General features: G+C 42.1%; 1 protein-coding gene across 27 annotated transcripts in view; it reads right to left on the bottom strand.

Annotated features, from left to right (window-relative positions):
• Window positions 1-276: 276 nt before the first annotated feature.
• The window catches only part of kcnma1a (potassium large conductance calcium-activated channel, subfamily M, alpha member 1a), a 140,058-nt gene continuing 128,429 nt past the window's right edge, over window positions 277-11,905 (bottom strand). For 17 of the 27 annotated variants that reach the window (XM_077613535.1, XM_077613513.1, XM_077613511.1 and 14 more), the window contains 5 exons: window positions 8,362-8,556; window positions 8,112-8,230; window positions 7,009-7,233; window positions 5,193-5,221; window positions 277-3,428 (listed from right to left, as the gene is read on the bottom strand). In XM_077613535.1, coding sequence (XP_077469661.1) covers window positions 3,277-3,428; window positions 5,193-5,221; window positions 7,009-7,233; window positions 8,112-8,230; window positions 8,362-8,556 — 720 coding nt within the window. In that variant the 3' untranslated portion in view covers window positions 277-3,276. Of the gene's footprint in view, window positions 3,429-5,192; window positions 5,222-7,008; window positions 7,234-8,111; window positions 8,231-8,324; window positions 8,557-11,905 lie in introns of those variants that run through there. The other 10 variants (XM_077613520.1, XM_077613524.1, XM_077613530.1 and 7 more) reach the window with 2 other exon arrangements.

Raw genomic sequence — 11,905 nt, 5'->3', positions numbered from 1 at the left:
TTAAATTACTAGTTTGCATATTTATTTAGATATTTCTTGTTCATGTATGTGTTTGTTTGTTATTTCTGCACTTCCCCACTGATGTGGTTCATTACTTATAATACTTTTTGCCAAGGACTTCTTTACTGATTAGTTATTTATTATTTATTGTTGTGATTTGTGCTCTTGATGGTCAAATTTGAAATATCATGATACTACATTAAAATTATTATATTCAAGACTTGTATATTACTGCATGTCATGGGCTGTAAGATAAAAAAAAACAGAAAACAGTCATTCTGGTTTAGAACACAAATACATCCATTTTAATTTGAGAAAAATACAAAAAGAAACCATGTACAATTTATGTACAAACATTTTGTACAAGACAGTATATTTATCAGCAGATTATATTTGACAGAGTCAGGTAGATCAACTCAGCACCATCAAAATAATCCATCATGTCTACAAGTCATCCGAAAACAAAGCGACGACGACAACGACGCCAAACTCCCAATTTTCCCCAAATCAGCCTTTGACTGACGAAAAGAACACCCCCCAAAATGCCATTTTCAATGCATTGCTTAAGACTTGAGACCCACCTCGAGTCTCCGTATGATATTTTATATCAGGATACCTTGTACACATATGTTACTCTATCCATTCCTTAACAGCAAAAAGACGCACGGCGCGCGCTAGATGATTGGTTAAGCATCCTTCAGTCACCTGTACGGTTCCGCCCAATTGCCACTTGTCGCGAGTTGTGGGGCTTCGCGGGGGTCCTCCTCTTGACCTTTCAAGCACCACCTGGCGTGGAACCGGCGTGGAGAAACTGACGGCTTGGATGTTCTCCACGCCGGCGCTATGACGTCACTACCAAAAAATTATAATCACAATGAACCAAATTGCCAATGACCGAAGGATGCCCGACCACGACTCGTCATGGCACTTCAAAAAACAGACTAAAAACGAAATTCGTCGAGGTATACGATGCAAAACGCGGACAGGAAACGCACAAAAAGAAAGCCCGACCCCCACCCCAAGAAAAAAACATAATCCAAAGTCCCGACAAATATCGCAGTCGTCGATGCCGTTTGGTTAAAAGCGAGTCCGTCACTGCGTTTCGGGGATTCTGTAAACAAATGAGACAGCAAAATTAAAAATGGAATGTCAGGGTCATAAAAATGCGGGATGTTCTCTCAGTTGGTGCTACCTTCCTATCGTTAGTTCGTTATTTGAAACCCAATTTCCATTGAACGCCACTGTTGTGAATCTTTTTAGAAATACAGTAATACCTCGTTTATTGCGGTTGTTTGGTTCCAAGACCTGCAAATAAGCACAATGCGGATTAAAAGTATATTTGGACTTTTAAATACATTTCTATCCTATTATTTAACTCCCAAACACCTGCTATTAACCAAAATGTAGATTCATAATACATTTGGACTTTTAACACCATCTTATTTAACCCACAAAGATAGACACGCCCCCTTTAGCGACCAGTGGAAAAAATCTCCAATTGTGACTTAGCTTTTTTTCCCCATTTTTATGTTTTTCTTACAATTCCAACACCATAAACTTTGCGATTTGGCTAACGCTAAGTAGCGAGGCATTACTGTATCTGTATCCCAAGTTGTCGTTCTTACATTTTCTTTTTTATTCTCGGTGAAATCTATTCGCTACGAGTGTGACGACCACGTTATCACAGTTCAAAGTTCACTTGAGGACAATGCGCATGAGGCTCCGCTATAGTTTGCACCACAGCCATGAATTAAACGGACATTAAAGCTTTTCCGGCGTGCTTATTATTATTTTTTTTAGCTCTGATTAAAGGAACGCGCGCACGTCTACACCGTGAAAATACCTTGAAAAAAAAAAACGGGGTTGAGTTTACACAAACACCGACAGCACGACATCATGTTCTTTTCCACAAAGGACTTCGTTTACAGCCTACGGACGAGAGACGTTTCTCTCTCAGTTTAAAAACAAAACAAATGATTCTTTTTTTTGTTAAAAAGGAAAAACAAAAAACACGGTCACACCGCAACGGTGTGCGCCGCCCCGCCCTGACCGTCTTCACGCTCGGGACCTAATTTAGGTCAAACACACAATAAGGTCATTCCGTCGCAGGAAGCCACTTTATCATCTATTATTACAACTTTGCTAGATATATATTTCTCTCTATAGTAGAACTCTGAACCGTGCGTTCGTTATTTTTTTCTTAAATTCAGCTTAATCGTCCAGCTAAGCTTCGGGTTCAGGTGGCGGGCGAGCTGACTTAATTAAAAAAATACTATTTGATAAAGCATAGATGTAGAGGGGGAAGCCTAACTAGCATGTGCTCGTCTCAGGTTCTTCTTGTTTTTTTTTTTTTTTGCGCCTGGATTTCTCGGCAAAGTCGGACATTTTGGACGTCGCCATCCTTCCCGTTGCCGACCACGTTTGAGCTTTTGGAGCAGCTTGACTACTGAGAACTTCGTTTTGGGCTTCTTTCTTTTCAAAACGATTGGTTTGCTTGAGTTGAGGTGATGGACAGCCAATGGTAGAGAAGATCCAAGCACTTTTTCTACCAATTCTGTGCCAGGTGGTCTCTTGCGGTCTGAGGAGGACCCTTTTGTTGCGCCCACTTTTACGCGATGCGTGGCATTTCTTCATTCCAGGTAGTCGTGATTCTCCTATACTCAAACGCGGTCGAGTTTCAGGTCAGGATGCGACCATTTCCCCGATCGGCGTTCCGATCGCTAGCTCTTCTAGCCGAACCCGCTAGGCTTCTTTTCCCAACCTCTCTCCTCCGAGACCCCCCCTCGTTTTAGTGCAAATAGAACAGAAGTACACGAGATGGAGAACCACGAGCCCAGCTGGCCAGAGGAAGAGTCGGATCCGGCGGGGAGGGATATCGTTTGCCGGTCTCGTCCTCCCGTTAGCGGTCAGTCTTTAGTATGTTGCTTTAGTGAACTATTGCAAAGCATCGTAGGAAGTACTTTGACGCCATCTTGACCATTCTTCAAATAATAACCTCCAGAAAAAGTGCTGGGGGGGGGCCAGAGGGGGGCTGTACAGTGTGTCCGTTGATTGTCATATGTACATCTCTGTGGATACATCAATAAATAAAAGAATGTCCAAAGAGCATGGAAGGAACATTAAAGGTTATACACATAGCAGGTCCGGTTGGGGTTCCCTGTTCGGTTGGGTTTCCCGTCCGGTTGGGGGTCCTGTTCGGTCCTGGCGTCCTTTCGGGGTGGTCGGCGGCACGCCAAAAATGGCCAAGGGGGAGCCGGCGAGAACTGGAAAGGCGCTTCAGCATTCGTCTTCGACCTCTCGGATGGGTGGAATCAGATTACTGGTGGATTTGTACTGGTTGACTTGGTTGGCCATGTGAGTGCTCATGGGCTTGATCTGGATGTTGCGCGGGTAGGCTTTGTCCGATTCATCTGTAAACCATTTCTTTTCTGGAGACAAGGACAGAAACAGGGAGGGGAGTTGAGTTGGGAGAAGAATGGCGGCACGGTAGAGCTAATTTGGTGACTTGGCGCAAAAATTGTCTTCTATCGAGGCTTAGGTTTTTACTGGAATTTTCTAACTCGATGAATCGTGGAGGGTTTGATGGGAATGGCACGAAATGAGACAGACTGGATGAAGCTAAGTACAATTGTTGCTTTTATCGGAATCTAATTTGCAATACAGAGCTCGTTCGTTTCTGTATTGATTTTCAATAGTATTTCAAATGGGCATATCGCTTCATTTTTCCATGAAGACGAATTGGTAATGTGCTCATTGTCCTTGTCTTGGTGCTGTATACCAATTTTCTAATGGTGGTAATTTTTGCCTCCTAGTTTTGTGATCGGGGAGTATTAAATGATCGGATTAATCTCCGATTTAGATTTTTGTTTTATCGCAGGGGGCCGCCGTTTGGAAGGAAATTTGAATCATACAGGGTATTCCAAAATGTTTGACCCCATTTTGTAGGCCCATTTTTGTTGGAATCACCGAAAATGTTCACAGCTTGTGTAGATACATTTCAAGTTTTTTGGTGTAACATTTGGCATTTCTATCTTTTCAGGTTAAGAAATGCCATTCACTTCAAAAGAAAAGGCATTTTGCAGAAACCCCGTCCTGGCAATTTAGGTATGCAATAATCAGCTTTTTTCTGGACATTTTTGGTCCTAATTTGTTTTTTAGTTGGTGTCTTCTTTGCAAAATCTGTGAGGAAGTGTGTCTTTTCTTTTTAAGTGAACAGCATTTCTTAACCCGAAAAGATAGAAATACCAAACATTGCACACAAAAACTTGAAACGTTTCTACACAGGCTGCTAAAATTTGAGGTCATTCCAAGGAAAATTGTCAAAATTATTAGCCCACAAAATGAGGTCAAACATTTTGGAACACCATACTAGAACAAAAATGCAAATTTTGAAGTGCACGTTGGCGGACATGAGCAAGTAAAGACTCAGCCATTTTGCAGCAACATCTGAAATTCTGAGGGATCGATAAAAAATAATCTCATTTTATTAGAATTCCAAAACCGTGGCAGCATATATACGACATTGATAAAAAAAAAAAAAATAGGAACAGGGGTGATCAAGTTCAAAGCACTTTTGAGGGCGCTTGAGCTTTCTCCACTTTGCCCTAAGGTCAGTGGAAAAATCTCATTTCAACTTTGGAGCCAAGCGACGTGCGTCGCATGCGCCAAAATTCATCCGTCGCATTAAAAGTTGCCCGTCCGTGTTTCGTAGCCGCCACGGCTACGTTTCCGAGTGACGCCGGCGGTGGAGCGAGACGTCTGCCAATCGCCCCTCCGAGCGCTTTAGTAGGAGCTACGCCGTTCCCCTCCAATTTAAGCCTGGCATCGGTCACGCTCATGAAGTGGGAGGCGTGACCCACGGACACACTTTTACCCCCCGCCCCTTTTTTTTCCCAGAAAATCGATGTGACCTACATACATGCCGGCGGAAAAAAGGCCCGCAAACACAATGCAAAGCGTCTCGGAATGGCGAGAAGATGCGGCAGCAAATGGCACAAAGTCGTCGTCGTCGTCGGGAGAGTTTGAAGAAGAAAAAAAAACATGCGAGGGATGATGAGGCGAAAGGAGCGGAAGGTGCGGCATTTGCGTTTGCGTTCAAGGCAAGGTCGGGAATCAAAGCCAAAGTGGCCACATCGTAACGGCGTTACGATGGAATGACTGGCCTCGTCATGCAAAATGCTTAACTTGCGTACCTGAGCTCATTCTATTCATCCTTGTTGCGCTTCAGAAAGAGAGGTGAGTAATCTACTGTAAGTAAGTACGTTTTTTACAGGCTAAAAAAAGAAAATAGTGAAGTTAAGTCACATCATTGGTTCACTTTAAGGGCTTAGCAATGGCTCAGATTAAAGTGCATGCTTTATTATTATATGTTTGCGTACTAACGTGCGTGTATGCTTATTTTTACTAGGAACACCAGGGCCGTCAGCCTGAGAAGGAAAATACTACAAGTGTGAAGGGAAGTCTCACAAGAATAAAGTTTACCCAACATGGAAAATAGAAGGTCACAAATTAAATTAAGTATTATTATTATTTTTTCAAATTATTGAAGCAAATATATATTTTTATGTGTTTTTTCATAGAATATATTTTCTAGATTTTTCTCAAAACAGATCTTTAAGTCTTGGTCTCATTATGTGACTTTTACACTAGCTTTTGATTTAAAAGATGTCATTGTTATTTTTTCCACTTGAAAAATATTGGGTAAAGTAACCAACCAATGACAGCCTTCTGATTTTGTTTTTAAAATAAACAGAATATTAACACAAAACAGCACTTTAAAATTTACACTATGTATAGATTTTCATTAAATTATATTAGCCTTTTAAGATCGTGCTTTCTTTCCTTAGGAAATGATCACATTTGTTTGTTTTTACCTTTAAAAATGTATTCCAATCCATTACCACATTCCTAAAAGTATTCACTTTCAATCATGTTAATAAACAAACCATTTCTGTATAGTTCAAATGAAACGATTCTCGTGAGAGTTCCCCTTTCTTTTTCCATTTGGACTTTACCACAGTTTTTTTTTCTATTTTCCTTTTCAGCATTGCCCTAGTGGTCCCTGGATGTCAATACATATTTGGCATACGGGGCAAACTATGATGGCTAATAAAAAATCAGGAAGAAGTGACTGCTAGCTAGCATGCATTGAAGCAGATGCACCGTCAACAACAAAATGTCAGACACAGCTCGTGTGGGATGACATTTACGGCAACACCTAAGGTATTGCACCCCCGCCCCGGCAACATGAAAAGACGATCCGAATCAGGCTTTTTGAAAAGTATTAACTCATTGACTTCATTAGACGACCCATCCATATTGACTGGGAGGGCTGGCAGGGAGGTGAAGGCTGACAAAGTACTCATTTTAATGAGTCAACATCAGCTAAAATGTCCACTCTCGACATGGCAATATCTGAACTACTTATCATCACAAGGGTTGCAGGGGGTGCTGGAGTCTATCCCAGCTGATCCTAAATTTGGTGGCCAGCCAATCACAGGGCACGAAGAGACAAAGGACAAGCAATCATAGCTAGGGTTAGGCTATTTAGACTGTTTAGCCAGCTAGCTAGCCCAGCATGCATGTTTTTTTTGTAATGTGGGAGGAAAGCGGAGTACCCGGAGAAAACCCACGCAAGCCAAGCCAGGGGAGAACACGCAAACTCCACACAGGAGGACCAACCTGGGATCGAACCCAGGACCCCAGAACTGTGGGACCGACGCGCCAATCACTCACACAACTACACAAAACAAATGATGTTATTATTTGTGCTTAATGAGGGACAAAATCGTCGTCAACAACAGTCAATGTGTAGCTTTTCTATTTTCGTCTCTTTTCCAATCGCAGTTTCCCTGACAAGAGGGTGTTTTTGGAAAAAAGTCTCCACACCGCAAGTCTACACACCAACTTTGTCGACCGAGTTCGGCGAACGATGATGGCGAAGAAAAAGCACGAGCAAGGAAGCGACTTTGGCATGCACGGACGTGCTCTTCCGTCAATCGGACTTACTTCAGTTTGTCTCGGGCTTCCCGGGTTTTACTGCTGCGGTTCTGCCGGTTGGACGCCTGGACGGAGTGGACGGACGAGCTCTTCTTGCTGGAGGAATGAGAGGAGTGGGACGAGTGGGACAAGCTGGTCCGAGACTGGCCCGCGTTGTGGTCGAACTGCATCAGGCAGAAGATCAAGTCGCTGGGCACCAGCTCAAACTCGTACGGCGGGTTGGTGATCACGTATCTAAGGGGAAAACCAAGTTAGACGTGTTACACTTCAAGTCACACTAATTCCAGGTTAGAATCTTGTCAAAGAGGATTGGAAAATAAATAACCAGGCCTCACAAAGATTGAAAATTATTGCAATCGTACATTAAAATGATTTATGTAACGGTAGGCCTCTGCATAGTGGAAACTCATGATGTACTGGAAAGTAAAGGGGAAGTGTGACTCCGTGACTGGACGTTTGGTCGCCCGGGTGAATATAATTTTGAGAGCTGGTTTCAACAGCAGATATTTAGATATTAAAACTCTCTCTGTCACAAATATAATTTTGAGAGCTGGTTTCAACAGTAGATATTTAGATATTAAAACTCTCTCATAAATATTATTTTGAGAGCTGGTTTCAACAGTAGATATTTAGATATTAAAACTCTCTCATAAATATAATTTTGAGAGCTGGTTTCAACAGTAGATATTTACATATTAAAACTCTCATGAATATAATTTTGATAGCTGGTTTCAACAGTAAACTCTCTGTCATGTTGTCAAACGTCCGGCGACCAAACGTCCAGCGACCAAACGTCCGGCGACCAAACGTCACGCGACCAAACGTCCGGCGACCAAACGTCCGGGCGACCAAACGTCCGGGCGACCAAACGTCCGGCGACCAAACGTCCGGCGACCAAACGTCCGGCGACCAAACGTCCAGGCAACCAAACGTCCAGGCAACCAAACGTCCGAGTACCCTGCCACTCAAAGGAAAACAGCAGTCAACACGCCTAATCCATGTCCACTTGCTTCTATTTTTTTCTCAATCCACATTAAAAAACTCTCAATTTCAGAAAAACTTTGTCCAAACTACTTTGCTAAATAAACCCACTGAGTCGGAATCTATTTTACCGTTTTGTACACTGGCTGGGTGAGCTCAGATGAGCGTCTCTCAATCGGTAGATTCCAAAACATAGCATGTTGTACGTCTTCAACGCTTTGCAGAACAGATCCCCGTAGCAGCCGCCGTCCTGGTAGCGGCGCAAGAAAAAGGGGGCGGGCGTTAGAGATGACGTCACGTCTCCAACCTAAATGGGAACGTTGGTGCGGTAGCCATGTGCGCGCCGCCGGCTAGCGGCTAAAGCTAAAGGCGTCACCTCACCCCCAAGTCGGCGAAGGGCCCGTCGTAGAGGGCCAGCTGGGCCACGCGACAGCGGTCTCTGTTGGCCAGCGTCTGCGGCGTGCTGTAGCCCCCCCGCAGGGCGTTCTCCTCGGCCAGCAGGGCCTCTAGCTCGGGCGTGGCCCCCCCCGTCACCAGCGTCCTTATCAGCGTGAGGATGTTGTCGTTGAAATACGTCTGAGGAGAGAAGATCGAAATCCGTGTCAAATAACTACATTTTGGGTGTAATTAAACATGTTAAAGTGTTTAATTTATCCACGATCGCATGTTGGGTATGTACAACTCATTTGGATTGGATGTATATCGGTATTCGATTAGTGATGCCTTGATCCACATAGCAAGTGTGACATGTTAAAGTGTATATATCGGTATTCGATTATTGATGCCTTATGCAAATAGCTTGACCAACACGGGACATTTTCTTCATACCAGTAAAGTTGGATTGAAGAGGCAACAAAGAATCACTATTGTGATTATTTCTCCCCGTGTTTCAAGAATAAATTCAGGGTACGACAAATAGAAGACAAAAATGTTACGCTACTTCAAAATGATACATTTGGTTCAAAAAATAAGTCATGAGTAACTACAGTCTGCCTCCCCGTGTCTGTGTAGGTTTTCTCCGAGTGCCCTGTTTCCTCCCAATACCCCACGCTAGGCTGACCAATCACTCGGAATGGTTATTATGTTGCTGTTGTTGTTATTTGTGCCACTTCACTACTAATTTATTATTTGTTGTTATCCTTTATTGATTATTTGTTTGTTGTATTTGAAGCTTTATATCTCATTCGACTTGTATAATGACAATAAAAGCCTTGAATTCAATTCAATTTCTCTTCATTGCGCCCTGCTATTGGCTGTCAACCAAATCAGGGCGTACCCCGCCTACTATCCACAGTTCTCCGGGATCGACTCCAGCATCCCCGTGAGCGGAAGCGGCTCGGCAAATGGAAAAACGGTTAACGCAAACATTGAAATCATTATATATATATATATATATATATATATATATATATATATATATATATATATATATATATATATATATATATATATATATATATACACATATATATATATATATATATATATATATATATATATATATATATATACACATATATATATATATACATATATATATATATATATATATATATATATATATATATATATATATATATATATATACATATATATATACATATATACATATATATATATATATACATATATATATACATATATATATACATATATATATATATATATATACATATATATATATAAATATATATATACATATATATATATATATATATATATATATATATATACATATATATATATATATATATACATATATATATATATATATATATATATATATATATATATATATATATATATATATATATATATATATATATATATATACTATGAAGACACGAATAATAGTAGGCACTGGAATAATAGTAGGGAGTGGAAAGGCACCCGAATAAGAATCGTAGGCATGCGAACATTTGAGTTGAAAAAATAATCGTAGGCATACGATTATTCGGGTCTTCATAGTAGGCATTTATTTCACAGGGCTGGGCAAAATTCAAAATAAAGGGCAAAAGTGAGTGCTTTGGTTTCAACCTGGACAGAGCAAACTTTCCACAATACTATATGTCCTGCAAGTGCAATCAGTGGATTGGCGTCAGGTGCTTCTCTTGCCCAACCCTCGTTGCTTCAAGTTTGTCAGCTCAGTCGGTGGCTGCTGAACGGCTTGAACGAAAAGCTGCTCCCTCCCTCCCCACCGACACCGACCCAACCCCCGTTGATTCAACTTTGTCAGCTATGTCTTTGCTGAATGACTTGGAGAACACAAAGCAGCCAGTTCAACACTTTTTTTGGACCTATTTCAAACATTTGACCATTGAAGAGCGAGCGAGCGCCTCGAAGAAATTGAAGCGTTGGACATATGAAGGATGACAAAGCATCCCATAAGACTAGGCATTTATTTAACAGGGCTGGGCAAAATTTAAAAAAAAAAAAAGGGCAAAAGTGAGTGCTTTGGTTTCAACCTGGACAGAGCAAAGCTTTCCACAATACTAGTGTCCTGCGAGTGCAATCAGTGAATTGGCGTCAGCTGCTTCTCTTGCCCAACCCCCACTGGTTCAAAGTTTGTCAGCTCAGTCGCTGCTGGATGACTTGAGCAAAAGCAAAAGCTGCTCGAGCATCTCCCCTCCCTCCCACAGCGGCCCAACCAACCCCCGTCCATTCAACTTTTTCCACCTATGTATGTGCCTTTGTCACCTTTGCAAAGCCACCCCTGCCTGGTGTAAACTGTCAAGAGCCAATTTAAGATTTTTTTTTTGACCTATTTCAAACGTGGGCCTTCAAAGTGCAAACTTTTGACCATTTTCACCCATTTAAGAGCACCCTGATGAATATTTCACCTATTTTGTTATATACACAGCTGTGTATGATGACAATAAAGGCTTTTGATTTGATATAAAGGCCTAGCATCCCATAAGACTGGGCTTTCATTTCAAACGATTCCACAAAATGTAGGCTTTCATAAAGAGCAAGCCTTTCCGCAATACTAGTGTCCTGCGAGTGCAATCAGTGGATTGGCGTCAGGTGCATCTCATTTCAGCACAACCCCCGTCGCTTCAAGTTTGTCAGTCAGCTCAGCTCGGTGGCTGGTGGATGACTTGAACGGAAAGCTGCGCTCTCCCCTCCCTCCCTCCCTCCCTCCCTCCCACAGCGGCCCAACCAACCCCCGTACGGCCATTCAACTTTTTCCACCTATGTATGTGCCTTTGTCACCTTTGCAAAGCCACCCCTGCCTGCCTGGTGTAAACTGTCAAGAGCCAGTCCAAGACTTTTTCTGGACCTATTGAAAACGTTGGCCATCAAAGCGCAGACTTTGGACCATTTGGACTCATTTAAGAGCACCTTTGTTGAATGATATTTCACCCATTTCGTTATATACACAGCTGTGTATGATGACAATAAAGGCTTTTGATTTGATATAAAGGCGTCGCATCCCATAAGACTAGGCTTTCATTTCAAACCATTCCACAAAATGTAGGCTTTCATAAAGAGCAAGCCTTTCCACAATACTAGTGTCCTGCGAGTGCAATCAGTGGATTGGCGTCAGGTGCTTGTCGCAGCCCAACCCCCGTCGCTTCAAGTTTGTCAGTCAGCTCAGTCGGTCGCTGCTAAAACGGCTTGAACGAAAAGCTGCTCCCTCCCTCCCCACCGACACCGACCCAACCCCCGTTGATTCAACTTTGTCAGCTATGTCTTTGCTGAATGACTTGGAGAACACAAAGCAGCCACTTCAACACTTTTTTTGGCACTATTTCAAACGTTGGACCATTGAAGAGCGAGTGAGCGCCTCGAAGAAATTGAAGCGTTGGACATATGAAGGATGACAAAGCATCCCATAAGACTAGGCATTTATTTAACAGGGCTGGGCAAAATTCAAAAAAAAAAGGGCAAAAGTGAGTGCTTTGGTTTCAACCTGGACAGAGCA

Source organism: Stigmatopora argus, chromosome 11, assembly GCF_051989625.1.
Source record: "Stigmatopora argus isolate UIUO_Sarg chromosome 11, RoL_Sarg_1.0, whole genome shotgun sequence".
In the NCBI taxonomy this organism is placed as follows: Eukaryota; Metazoa; Chordata; class Actinopteri; order Syngnathiformes; family Syngnathidae; genus Stigmatopora; species Stigmatopora argus.
This window is presented reverse-complemented; position numbering and strand designations above follow the sequence as displayed.